Raw genomic sequence first — 14,554 nt, 5'->3', positions numbered from 1 at the left:
AGCATCAGCTTTTAGTTAAGCTTTCACTGCTACAGGGAATCTAGTAAGGAGATGATAGAAGGGGGGGAGTGGGCAAAATCCAGAGAGGAAATACAAGCTTTTCTGCCTGTCCACTCCAACAAGCACACATATGAACTTGTTTGCCTGAGGCTTAAAAGTTCAAATTCCTCTAGCTAGAAATGGAGGAAAACTGTTATTTAAGTAAGGCTATCTTCTGCTACATGTCTTAGGCAGTGCATGCAGTTCTGATACCTTTCCATTCATCGATGGTTCGCTCCTTGTTCTCTATGGACTCGTCGTAGAGCTCGGCCTCAGGTTCATCATCCGGGTCGTGATACTGCACAAAGTAGGGATGCGCGAGTGCTTCCGACGCAGTGATCCTCTTATCGCTGTCTAAAATCAGCATCTTCTCAAGAAGATCTACAGCTAAGGCAAAACCAGAAATGCAGTTCAGAGCCAGAAGAGACCATGAGGAAATAAAAGAAACCATCTATTCTCACTCACCTTAAACACAACTAATATTACTGGCAAAATTTAGGCAACATAACAAGTAAGTTGTGAAGACTTTGCGCTGTGAGTACAAAAGAGAGCTGAAGGAGATTCTGGTTTGCTTGTGGCATGCACAAAGGCTCAGTATAGTCAAATGGAGATCTGATTCACCTCTTCAGATATCCAAGGACTTAATTCTAAAAAGATCTGTGTGGGCTTATAAGGTAATATCCTGTGCTGTGCTTTGTTTGCTTAAGTTTGCACTGATCAGGATCAAGCTAAGTAACTTGTGAATAATAAAGTGTGAGATTACACTTCTAATAAGCTGCACCAATGAAACGATCAGAGGAAAACCCCAAAGCCACTTCACAGGACTCAGCATAAACAAAATATGTCTAAAGTTGACATTTGCAGTATACTTCAAATATCTTATAGAAATAAGAAAGAGTTGTATGGCTGAAATGAGTTTTTTTAATGGAAATTATAACTACTTCAAATACTATTTTTTCACTGCTTTCATATAAGCATTGGCATTAATTTGCCTTTATGCTATCAATATGTAGCATGCTGTCATGTACTTCAGGCAAATAAATCCCATTTTTTAATATGAAAGTGTTCCAAACTACTTGTATTTGCAAGAATAAAATTTGTATTAATACACAAAATGAATCCAAACCATTTTAACTCACAATTCTTTCCTTTAATGTGCACTTGATGGAACTGACCTGGTACTGCAGTGAGATTACTCTGATGACTCAAATGTCTTCTTTTTATGTAACAAGAAAAAGTTCACAGAAACATCTCTTTTGCACAGGCAGAACCAATTGATTATACAGAAAAACAATCACAGAATCCAATCAAAGGTCTGCCTTAGCCCAGTATCCTGTGTCCAACAATGGCTCATATATTCCTAGGAAATAATACTCAAAGGGTCATTCAAACAGCTATACTTCCTGGTGTATTCTTCTGCTTGCCAGCAATTTACAGCTCATGGCCTTCCTGAGCCAGAAATGATGTCTCTAATCTAGACCCCATGACATTTTTATTTATTTCTGCTATCTACAGCGGGCTTTTGCTTTTCATCTATGGACCATTTCCCTTTAGGAGGTTCCTGTAATCTCCATCAGAATCAAAAAGACACAGGCTTCATAATGGGAAAACAGTCTCAGGATGAAAGGTTAAGCAATGCTTTTCTCACTGTTCTGAGTATTATTATTATTATATGGAATCATACAGCAAGGAACACAAGGAATGCTTGAGTCCCTATGTTAGTGAAAAATTTTATCTGTGTCAATCTGATTTTCTTACCTAATGGATTGGCACCACGAAACACTGCTTTCAAATCCTGCTGAGGCATATGTGGAAGAGATTCGATGTATTTTCTTGCCTAGAAATAAGTTAATATACTTATGATAAGGGTTAAATTTTGCTCAACAGTAACCACATCAGCTCTAAAAAACCAGACACTATATTTTTATGTTTCTTACATGGGAAATCCTTTTTACATAAAACCATAATGACATTGTTTCAAGCACTCACCCCTGTATAATGGACAGTAAGCAAGAGAGTTTTAAGCAGGAACTTTTTGGTTTAAGGTTTCAGTGTTAGCACTTTAGTTTTCACCTGTGCTTACTGGTTCATTGCAGTATATCCCCAGAAAATATATGCAAGTAATGCTCAATCAGAAACTGCAGCCTAAATCATCTTTCAGTTACCCTCAGCAAAGTGGTATAATTCAATCTGCAGCCTTCCCTCCTCTCTCCTCTCTGGTGAGATGTAGCTTCACTAACCAAAGAAGAAATTCTGCTACTCCATGTGAATGGATTTTCAGATGTTTAACAGAATTTAAGATCTTGCCTTTTCACTGTGGCTGTGAAAGGTTAATCCAAACTCAGCTAGTAAAAGCCTGCCTGGATATAGGATCCACAAATGTCAGCCTGACAGTACATGAGCTACAAATTTTTAGGCTGAGGTAGGTAGGTTGACAAGGGAAGAGGTTGCATATTTGGATCAGACAGAACAGGGAATTCTGAAAAGGAATTGTCAAAAAAGGAGCAGGTGGCTATTCCCTAAATCCATGAAAAACCTCATCTGGTCTTTGGACAAACCCTAACCCTTTTAAAACATGTTTGTGTTACAGAGATGTCTCTCAGGATTTGGCAGTCCTGTCAGAAGGACACTATCTGCAGAAGGCTAACTAAGCATCCTTGGCCCATGGAAAACAGCAACTAATCAACAATTAATCCTAACCTGACTGAATAAGATGCAGTGAAAATTACCTCCAACCTTGCCCATATCCTTTGAAAGCAAAACAGACCTATCAAAGTGGACTTACTAGCCTGTCCCCTCTGCTTATATACTCACCACAGAAACCTGACCAGGAAAATCCCAATGATTAGATTATTCTGAAATACAATTACCATTTAAACTCATATTAACATGAAACACCAACAAACACCTCAGTAACTTGTGCTGAAGCATCCAAGGAGGTTGATCTTTTAGTTTCCAGTTCTTTAATCCTCTACTTATAACTGAAAATAGACTTGGCATTTCAGCAAATCTCTGACATTGCTGTTACAGAAATGTTAAAAAATTGTCCATGTCTGCAAACTGCATTAAGAAATACCTTAAACAATAAGGCCAAACTACATGGTAAAGAAGAACTAGAATGAAGAAACTCCCTTGCAGCTGGCAATTACCTCCAAGCAAGGTATGCATCTCATTTGACATTGCTCCTCTAATCAGGCAGCAGCAGCCCAGAGGTGACCTAGCAGCACTCTCATTCATTAACCTGGTTTTTGTGGTCTGCCTGTGCTCTAAAGGTATAATTAGCCCAAATAAAATAATTTCAGGATTCCTGTACCTCACTGAGCTATGCTCTGAAACACAAGAAATTAAAAGAACAAAGCATGTACTATTTCCAGGAAGTATTTAAGGTGTTACTCTCACGATCAAAAAGCTCACTAGTTGTGGAAAAACAACACATTTATATACTACTGAGAATGTGTTACAGCAAAACCTGTAGGATCTTAACAGCACGTGAAGGCTACAAAAGGACCTATGAGACTATACAAGGACCTATGCTTAGGACAGCACAGTCTTAGATTTGTTGGTTGATGAAGTCTCTGGCAAAAGGATGGATGCTTAGTTAGCCTCCTGCCCCAGCCATTCCTAGGGGCTGGGTACCCAAAACCTCTGGGACTGTGTATTGGCCTGTGATGATGAGGTTTCATTATGCTTGGACCTTCCAAAAATACAGGGCTGCTCTGGCTCTCCGACCGCTCCTGCTTACTTAACCTTCATTAGCAAGGTCAAAGGAAACCCATCAATATTTGCACAAGCTGAGAAACAGCCATTGGTATTAGGCTGAGGTGTATACAGAAGAGGTTTAAGAAAACAGCTGCAGCTTAAGAGGTATCTGTGTGCTGGTGTTTATCTGAACTCTTACACTGTGCCCATCACCTGCCTTTACCAAACAATACTACATCTGGCTATCCACAGTTACTGCTTATAATGAATCTTTGAAGTGTCACTTTAGCAGAGAAATTAAGGGGAAATTGGTCATTTACTAGATTGCTATTTAAAGAAGTCACGTGGAAAGCTAAAAAGCCCACTTTTAACTATGAATATTATCAAGAAATTGGAGATCACACAACCACTTAGAAAGATGAATAAATACAATTTTCAAATTAGGTACTAAATAGAGCACTCATGCAGAGCAGACATTTTTTGGTTTGGATATATCTGTGTTTAGAAACCTGACAACAATGGAAAGCATACAAATTACAGAGACATCAGATCATCAGATTTAATAACAACAATATATTGCTCTGAGCTGAACACCAGTTTTAATTTTTTAAATTATAAGAATAATTTAATTATAAGCACTTTAAAAGATCATTGGGACTAATTTCTTAACACTTTGCAAAAACTGAGTACATGAGAACAAGTACCAAAATTTATCCAGGTGACAGTCAAGGCATCTGGATGCCTCCAAAAGCATATTTTTTGAACGGTGGCATTCTAGCAGCAAAAACCAGAGATAATTTTAAGGTATTTGCTCATTTCCAAATCAGAGTGTCCACGTAACACAGGCAGTGACATACAATGCCAGTTAGAGAAAGAATGACAGGAAGGCAGTTAACTGAATGAAGCTGTGAACTCACATGTTCTGATGATATCTTCTTCAAAAGTTCTGAACTGGGTGTGCCCACAACTTCCATTATTCTCTTCAGTTGATCAATATCTGCATAATTTCAGGGAAATGAACAGCACACAGTCCTTCTGGGTTTAGACAATTAATGAGCTTCCATGCATGTAACTAAGATGCTTAAAACAATTCAGCAAGACAATTACCCCACAGCTCATGGAAGGATATCAATTCATACCTGCTTAAGCCTTGTCCTGGAGTACCAAATTCCCTACTGTACTATATTAACTTGTCAGGTATGTCAGCTGCATGAAAAATATTGCTTTTCTGTCCTAGTTCCAAATTTAATACATTCTTCAGCTTAATATTAATAGCATATTTATGTTGCAGTGATCTGAGGGATTTCTAAAGATCAGTTTAATATGATAGGCTATTTTAAGCTCATAGGCCTAAATTACTAATCTGAAGACTGGCAAGTGAAAAGTTATAATTTGGCACCTTTAAAAATTTGTTTTATATATGTCTCAAGATTAAAACCTTTGAAAATGTTCATTTCTCATTGTCACCTAGGACCTGTAAAGTATATTACATTTTTTGTAGAGACTCAAGATTATTTTACAGCTTTATTTAAATTGATATAATCATATAGTTGTAGACAATATTTTATAACAACAAAAAATCTTATTTCTTGTGACCTATATTTATTGATTTGTTCAATACCAACATATCATGTAATCAAACAGTCTGAGGACAAGTCATGTCCTGATGATGATGTACCTAGAGAATGCCTGTGGTTACAATAGTGCCTAATGATGCTGAGCACAACAGAAAGGTCAGTGGGGAGACTTGGTCTCAGCTCTTTTAAGATTATTTCAGGCAATTCTAATGTCATAATTCTTTGCACCCAGCAACAGCTAAGTACTAGCAGAAGTGTTTGTTTTTGGAGGGGTTTCAGAGTAGCAAGAAATGTAAATACCGAAGAATGTGCTCTTGTTTCTCATAATAAAAGCTTGATGTAGTTGGTTCCTCATTCCTTATTATGTGTTTTTCTTCAGTTTCCTTTTATTATTTTACTGCTCTCCTCAGAAACATCTCTTTTTTGCTCCTGCCAGCACAGGAAACGCCAATGGAAATCCCTGATGCTCCATCAGGGACCACAGCACAGTGCTGCAGAAGAGAAAGGGCTTTGTTGCTCCTGTAGCATTTCTGGAACTACTGGCTTCTTTTAATATAACAGGACAGAACAGAGATATTAATTCACTTATTATTAAAAGTTAACTCATTTGCATTTTCCGGAACTTTCAGCCTAAAAGCATTTCTATTTTGTTCAATCATATTAGTTGATGAAAAAATGATGCCTTTACTCAGCTTCAGTTTTAGTGTATGTTATTTCAATAAGATCCACACATGGAGGAAATCTACCCTGTTGTAACTAGGTTATTATTTAAACACAGATACACAAAAGAATAAATGTAACGTTTTGTTGTTTAAGAACATCTGTTACTGGTTTTTATCCTACCAGTGGGTCTCATATTCAGTCGTCATATACACTGAACTGAAAGATTAGCAAATTGTTTATTCTTTTACAAGTTTGTTACCTCAAAACCATGTCCATAGAAACACTCAAGTCCTTAGGAAAAAAAACCAGGAAGAATTAGAGTATTTTTTAGTTCAATCTTAAGTTTTATATTAAGGATACAATCATTTCCTGGAAATAGAGCCTTTCCCTTCAATAGCTCTGCCATGATACATCCAACCGACCATATGTCAACTGCCAAAAAACAGAGACAGAAATGTGCACAATGAATCAAAGAGATCCTTAAACACAGCTGCTTCTTGGTTTAAAACTATCACTACATCCAGCTGTAGCAAAATACAAGCCTTCACAGTTTACCTGTTTGATTGTAGTGCATCCAGTTTAACATAATTTCTGGAGCTCTGTACCATCTTGTTGCAACATATCCAGTCATTTCATCATCAGTTTGACGAGCTAAACCAAAGTCTAAAATCTACAGAATAAAAATAAAATAATAATTTTTTAAAACCCCTTTCACTTTTGTTATAGGTCCTGATTTTCCCATTACTCCTTACTGAGTTTTCTGTAGTCCCTTGCTATCAGTGAAGTCAAACAGCAGCACTCTGCAGACGAGTTCATCTGTTCTCCTGCTGTATCTGTGCAGCCTCTGGTGCTGCATAAAGATATTTCCACTGTAATGAACCTGGTGCTTTGTTCTCCAAGGCAGACTTTATATTTTGCCTTAGGTTCAATTTTCCACTGACATTAATTTACTAAAAATAAACACTGTTGCTATAAAAAATGAAATATTATCAGCTAGGAGTGTTTGTGTAAAACGCTAACAGCAAGTGCCAGTGGCCATTTAAAGGCCAAATAAGCTGATAACATGTGCAGAATTTCTGTTGTCTAATTTTCTAATAATGTGTGATTAAAGTAGATGCTTTTATGTCTAAGCATCTACTTTAATCACACATTATCCTGATGCCACTAGGTGAGAAACGTATATCCTGTGTAACAATGTAAATTTAAATCACATCCCATTTGTTTTCAGTAGAACTTGACCACCAAAACAAATGAGCTCTGTTTATGTACACAGAGGCTTGATTGCAAAGTGTTCCCCTCCAGATGCTTTCCCTTGCTAAGTTTACATCGATGGGAAGTTATTTCAACTGAACTTTCCCAGCTCATTTCCTTGCTTTCTGTTCTATTCTCTGGTTAGTCTTGTGTCCCACCCTAGCTCTAAGAGAGACTGCCTTGGAAGGGTACCACCTGAGCCTCAGTGCTGTTGTCAGTCACCTGAGCTAGCCAACATCTCTTCACATAGAAATGTGAGTAAGATCATTGAGTATTTCCTGTGATGAGATCCAGGATTATTTATTAAGCTGATGGCTAATCCTTTTCACAGGGAATAAGAAAATTTCAAGAGTATAATTCAAAATTCCTCAGTTATAATCCAATTAAAAGATATAAAAAGCCTAAAGAAAAATATTAAGATATAAATAATTAACATCTTTACTTCCAGTACAGTTGAAAAGCATAATTTATTTTTTAAGTAAGTGAAGAAAAATGCATGAGGCAAACAAGCAGAAATAATGGCGTGAAACTCAAACACTAATGCCCTTATTTTTATAAGGATTTTGGCAATATTTTTCCTTAACAGCTAATCCCTTCCACCAAATGTGCATGCACACACACTTTCCTTCTTTTTGCTTCTGTTTCCTTTTTGTTAGTACTTGGAAATATCCACTAGTTTGTCCTATTAAAAATAATTTGAGGAAGTAAAGCTAAAAATATAAACAAAGCAGAGAGCAGTGTAATAAATGCTAGACAGGGAGCTGCACAGATTTCATAATAATAGAAAAAACCAGAAAAAGTCTCCTTTACTTCCAGTACAAAAATGCAGTACACATTTTAAAGTACATGATCAAACACAGATGACCCACAAAATTTCACAGATGCTGAACATACATGCATGAAGACATTAAAGAGATAATCATGAAACTTGCTGAGCATCTGCAAGTGTCACTAAATCAAACAGGACCTACACTTTCTCACCACAGATCCGGATTAGTGCAGGAACCTAACTGCACTGCTCTTACTCATTATTGTGGCTTTTTGCTGATCTTGTGGTATTTGGAGTCTTTTCTTAAATCCCTTGCAGCTGGGATAAAGTGATTACATCAGAGTCTTAGAAACAGGAATAAAGATGTTTCTGGCTGTCATGGAGAAATGTTTAACTTCTCATTCTTAAGCTTAAAGGCTTAGAAAGCTACAAGACATCTTTTCCTTCTCCAGAGTCTCATGTTACTATGCAGTATCATATCACACAGACACACCAAGAGTTGTATTTATATAGAGGTGTACATCAAAATAGCATTTGGGAAGCAAGGATTATAGGGTTCTTTTTGGTTGGTTGGGGATTTTTGTTTGTTTTTCTTACTGCCTGTAACTGGTAATACTGGTATATTTGTTGCCATCATTATTTAATTCAGCTTGAATATTCTATAGATACAACAATGAAAGTTGTTACAAGGCTTCATCTATACATGGCAGATGCAGACACACATCACAGGCCAGACTCTCAAGATATCCTCAGTTAAGTACTCACTCAGGGGTCAAACTATTATCTATGTACCATCTGTGGGGTACATAGGGATTTTGCAAAGATATTTGTATTCATATTAGGAATATACATATTAACAAATACATATTATTGGGAGAAAACACATGTTCACAGAAATGGGCAAATAGCAAACAGTTGAAATTAATTGAATGAGCCATAAAAATGGTAACTAACATTTTCTTAGAAAACTGTCATATTGAGAGTTTTTACAACACTGTTACAACAGCATGATACCCACCCTCAGTTCACAGTCTTCGTTTACAGCTAGGTTACTGGGCTTCAGGTCCTGTAGCAGAACACAGAATTAGTTGAGTACTACTTCAGCCTTTTAAAATATATTGTAACTATGTCTTAGCAACACATTTGATGCAGAGGGACACACCCCATTCATTTTCATTACCTCAAAGACTGAACTCACCCGATGGATGATTCCAGCTGAGTGAATATACTGTGAAACAAAACAAAACAAAAAGGGTAAGATTTGAAGTTAGAGGTGAAGGGAGGTCAAAGCCACTTGACTTGTTTTTTTGCTTCTGAGACTGACTGTTTTATATACAGAAAATACTTACATCATACCATGTTTACAGATCAGAGGTATGTCAAACTTCAAAACCTCCCTGTTTTGTCTTATCCAGAATTGGATATTTCAAGAAAGGCAACCATGAAGACTAGATTCTACCATGAGAGGCAGCACTCACAGTGATTCTTCTGTATAAAGTCTCTTACCAATGTGGAATTTGTTCCAGCCTTCCCTGGATGTTGATCAGCTGTGGCTAGTGAATCAGTGGCCTAGGGAGCAGCATGGTTGACTCCTACTGGATGTAAGTCACCTTCCCATACTGTGAACACTGATGTGGGTGAAAGCAGCCACCTGCTCTCTGGGACAGGTCAGTGACCAAAATACCCACCTAAGCCACAGCATTACTTCAGGTCCACTTGCAAAGTGGTATTTCAGTGGTTATTTTCTGTGTCTGCTATTTTACATAAAACATTTAAAATAAAAAAATTACAACAGCTTACTCTGTCATTGACTATTGTTCTCTAGTTAGGATTAACAGAAAGTTTATCTATGATCTTATCAACCAGCATGAGCAGGGCCTTGAAAACATTCTATTCTCTAGAGGTGAATTCACCTGTTTTAGGGGAAGGGATTATACACAGAAAATCTATGGCAACTGGGAAAACCCAAAGAGAACACAAGGGCATTCTTCATGTTCCAGACCTAAGAACTGTTTATCAGAAGGCAGGGCCACCTCTCAGTGTTCCTCACAGCAGCTGAATGAAGAGGAAGCCAAAACACTGCTATCAACAGAAGGAACTGTGTCCCTACTCTGCTGAGACAACCACAGCAGCCCCTTCTGGTGCCACCAAGCAGTCATACACAGGATCAAATGTTCTTTTGCTAATGAGACGTGAGAATTTCACGAGAATTTCAATTCCAGAAGAGAGGAGCTACCAACAACCTCCCCCCTTTGAAACAGAGCCAGAAATGCACCTGAGTGCTTTTCTGAAATTAATATTCACTTAGAACACAATTCTTACTATTATTTAGCTTTGACACAACATAGACTTATATTCAAAACCACAAGCAGGATAATTAATGCCAGAATCCATCTTCCTAACTAAGCTATTAACTCTCGTAAATGAGACAAAGCAATTAAGGGCTCAGTTGTGCAATTTTTATTCACCAAAATCTGTACTTAAATTGATGGAACCTGCATGCATTAATAAGAATTACTGTCTCAGGCACAAGGTGACTTGCTGAAAATCATGTAATAAGTATATTTCAGAGCCAGTATTTACCATGGCTTGCTTTCAAACACATATTATTTTCCATGTCTAAAATATCAATTACTGTTAAGTTAGCAAGTAAAGCTGCTAACCTCTCTCTTCTGTTTGCTTTTATTTTGGGAAAATCTGTACTGATCTGAGAAAAAGTTTACGACCTAGTAATGGGAAGCATTACCTACATCTTCTGTTTATAGACACTTACATATTAAACATCAGCACAAAAATATACATATTTTGATTCTTTTGGAAAAAAATTTTGCTGTAGATTCATTGCAAATTTCCTCTGTTATTAAAGTGTATAAATTTTAACTAATATGATTAGAGGAAATAATGACTTTACAGGCACACTAAATCCTAAGTGATTGTGTGCAGCATCGTACATCGCTGGGATAAATTTCTACTCCCCAATATTTCCCAAAGGACACAACTAACTTGGTTATCCCTTCACCAATGCAACACTCCACAAAAATCAGGACTGTGGTTTTTCAAAGTGCCTCACATCTTTCAAAGCACAAATGTGAGTTACTTTCCATATTGTTCTTTATCCATTCATATTGTTTCCATATTGTTCTTTATCCATTTCATATTCTTCAGAATTTTTGAGGCACTATATAATGCCTCAAAAATTCTGAAGAATATGAAATGGATAAAGAACAATACATAGCATGCTATTGTCCTGCAATAGGAACTGAAATAGACCTAAAATGATCTAAAGTTAACTTTCAAGGGAAGTATTCACATGTATTGTGCATGTAAACATTGGCAGGCTTGTGGGTTTATTTCTGGTTAGAAAAATTATCTGATACTTGATAAATGATTGCAATTTGTGCACTTTTAAGACATTTAAAAAAAAGTGTTTTAAGTATGCTCATTGCAACCATCCAGTCCTTACAACATGTAGATTGCTGATTTATCACTACAACATTTGGATTCCAGGACTCAGACAGTACCTTAAGACCTCGAAGTAACTGATAGATGAGAAATTGTATATGATCATCTGTTAACTTCTGGCACTTGACAATGTTATTCAGGTCAGCACCCATTAAATTTGTCACAAGATATCTGTGAAAATACAGAAGTGGGAAAAAAAAAACAATGCAGAAAATTCTTCCAGAAGAGTATCCACACAGGCCATGGAAGTTCCTTTTCCACTGTCTATTAACACATTTTATGTCCTTTAAATCAGCTGCGAGTACTAATAATGCAATCACTACTATGAGACTTAATATAATTAAAAAGAAAAATCCTTGCAGTATATTAGAAGCTTTTATCTCTGTTTTCTCCATCACACACTACAGCAGTGATACATGCAACACATTTTTTGATGAAGAGGAAGCCTCACCCAACATCAAAGTGGCAGCCTGAGCCACCAAAACTACAGGACCTGCAAGGCTCTGGAATATCTGATGCTGGAGGGAAATATTAGAGTGGCAGAAATAAGAGTGTTTTGTGTAACTTCCCTCTCTGTACCCACTGTTTTATTTTTTGACAAATTTTGCAGAAACATTGATTCTTTTCCAAGTACAGTGCTGGAACAAAAGCATGCATCTGTCATACCCAATTCCCATTTGTGTAATTTTGCCTAGAGTCAAAGGGGTTTGGTCACTAATTTCCACGGAGACAAAAACATGTTAATTACTATTTCTTCTGCTAAATTGTTCACTTAAGTGCTTATACAATTATGGAAACCAAAAGGAAATCAGCATAAATTGTATGTTTGAGTCATCCCAAAATATACCTGGCTTTAGGTTAGCCAGGGGTCTAGCCTAAATTTACCTTGTGTCAGTTAACTAACAGAACACTTTCCTGCATTCCTGAACTCTGCCATCTATGTATGAACAAATAACCCACAGTTTACAAACACACAGTTGAAGTGAAAAGGTTTTAAGTTTATTGGCATTTATGCAGCATTAAATCATTTACCATATACCCTTAATCTAATTTAAATAATTTAAATTTTCATTTAGAAAAGTACAAAAATGAGGTCTATCTCCCTGCCTCCGCTTTTGTGGAAAAGTTGCAAAACGATTTTTACAAAGCTGACTGTGGCTGAAAGTCTTTTAGAAATGTATGTTCTTCCTTTTTAAAAGCAGAATGGTATTTAATTACTTAGTAAGTAGTCAGAATGATTTAAAAAATTTTACTTACACTTCATTAAAGTTTTCTATTGATGTTGCAGGTGTAAAAACATCAAGCAGTCCTATAACCTGTAAGGTGAAAGAAGGGGAAAGAAGTGACATTTTATTTTTACAAACCTGTAAAGCAACATGTGATTTGCATTGACAGTGCTCAACATTTTCAGGATCAAACTTACAAAAATATGACATATGGTCATACTGAAAACTGACATAGTAGGTGATCTATAAAGGTATCACCTCAGCCATCTTAATTACAATCTTCATTATGAAGAGTAAAAAAAAATAAAGGCAGTAGAAGTAATGTCTCATTACAGAAAAGCTGACACATGCCTTATACAATTGTTATACTTTAGATTATGCACATCTTCATGAGCTTTCTTGGTCTTTTTTTATTAACTTTTTTATTCTTTCTCCAGGATATTTTTCAATCAACCATAATTTATTCAGGCTTCAAGTCATCAAGCTACCTTTAAGCAAGTGGATGCTCCAGTGAAATCAACTGCTTACCACGTAAACTTAGACCATTAATTAGTAATGTGAGATCTGAAGGTCTACTGTCTTTCATTTAACTATTACACTGTTGTCAATTGCAACAAGACTAATCTGCCCCTAATTTCTCAACAGAATCCACATTCAGCAAAAGCAGGTGTGAGGTGTGGGGTCTTTTTTTTTTCCTGGGCTGATGTTTCAAGATGTTTCAACAGTAGTGAATAGAATACTTTTATTACTTTATTAGAGAAGTGTACGATGACTTGTTTTGAGTTTCTTTAACCTCACCTTCAAGATTTAATTAGATATTTTTAAAATAAAAATGCAGTGTGTTGCTGAAAGCTTCTGAAGTCCAGTGACTTCATGACACCCAAGGTGGCTAGGTCCAGGTATCTTGGGTAGCTAGACAGCTGCATACACCTTTTTGAAAAAGACTGTACCTAACTGAAACTAAGCTTCTATTGTAAACTTTTGTAAGGTCAATCCAAAGGGAAGAACTCACTCTCCACTTACGTTCTCATGCTTCATGTGCTTAAGCAGCCGAAGCTCCCGGTAGGTCCTCCGGGCATGGATAAGTGATTGAAAAGGTCTTGAGAGCTTTTTCACTGCCACCTTCTGTCTTGTTTTGGTATCATAAGCTGAGCTGAAAGAGGGAAAGAAAAAGTCCATAATGATGGCACGTTCTACAGCAAAGGTCTCCACCAGCTCACTGAAGGAACTTGCAGTCTCCTGAGGGCTCTTACCCCTTTCTTTACCCTCTTTCACCTTCTACTCAGGGACTGCAACCAGGGTGCTTAGTCAGCAGTAACTCCCAAGTATTCCAACACAGGTCCCTGGTTTTCCATAGCAAGTTATTAATGCTCATGGTACTGTTCAGGACTCATCCCCAGGCAGCCCTTTCCCCAAATGGCAGGAAAAGTAACCGGACAATTATCTCCAGTCGTGCAGCTCCAGCCTCCAGCTCCAAGGCAGGGCTCATAGGGAATATGGGGATTCAAACTGAAGTTTGTTCTTACTGAGCAAATTGGAACCTTTACTAATTAGAGGAACACTGCCTTTGTATCTATGAATATTAATTATTATGTAACCATTAGCTTGATAGATGACAATGTCCCCAAACTGGTATCAAGTTAGGATGCTGACATAACCATGCCCATGCCTTTCCCAGCAAGCGAGGAATGGGCACATCTTATACTCCAGCCCACATATCCACAGCATGTGCTTAATGTCCCACAGATGGAGGTGCCCTGCTGAAGAGGACACTAAATATATAGTCAATATTTGCAAGCAAGGGAGACCCACTCTCTTTTTTGGGAATTAGAAAGACATGACAAGCACAAGCCACAAATAAATGATGT

At 37.1% G+C, this 14,554-nt stretch overlaps 1 protein-coding gene across 1 annotated transcript in view; it reads right to left on the bottom strand.

The window, feature by feature from the left end:
• MAPK11 (mitogen-activated protein kinase 11) overlaps positions 1 to 14,554 on the bottom strand; it is a 30,885-nt gene that overhangs the window by 3,660 nt on the left and 12,671 nt on the right. The window contains exons 2-11 of the mRNA XM_071423802.1: positions 13,710 to 13,839; positions 12,718 to 12,776; positions 11,520 to 11,631; positions 9,197 to 9,226; positions 9,017 to 9,064; positions 6,534 to 6,648; positions 6,339 to 6,410; positions 4,656 to 4,735; positions 1,798 to 1,876; positions 253 to 426 (exon numbers count right to left, since the gene is read on the bottom strand). Coding sequence (XP_071279903.1) covers positions 253 to 426; positions 1,798 to 1,876; positions 4,656 to 4,735; positions 6,339 to 6,410; positions 6,534 to 6,648; positions 9,017 to 9,064; positions 9,197 to 9,226; positions 11,520 to 11,631; positions 12,718 to 12,776; positions 13,710 to 13,839 — 899 coding nt within the window. The remainder of the gene's footprint in view (positions 1 to 252; positions 427 to 1,797; positions 1,877 to 4,655; positions 4,736 to 6,338; positions 6,411 to 6,533; positions 6,649 to 9,016; positions 9,065 to 9,196; positions 9,227 to 11,519; positions 11,632 to 12,717; positions 12,777 to 13,709; positions 13,840 to 14,554) is intronic.

This window comes from Agelaius tricolor, unplaced genomic scaffold, assembly GCF_023055355.1.
Source record: "Agelaius tricolor isolate 1412-34295 unplaced genomic scaffold, bAgeTri1.0.p SCAF_3, whole genome shotgun sequence".
Taxonomy (NCBI): domain Eukaryota; kingdom Metazoa; phylum Chordata; class Aves; order Passeriformes; family Icteridae; genus Agelaius; species Agelaius tricolor.
This window is presented reverse-complemented; position numbering and strand designations above follow the sequence as displayed.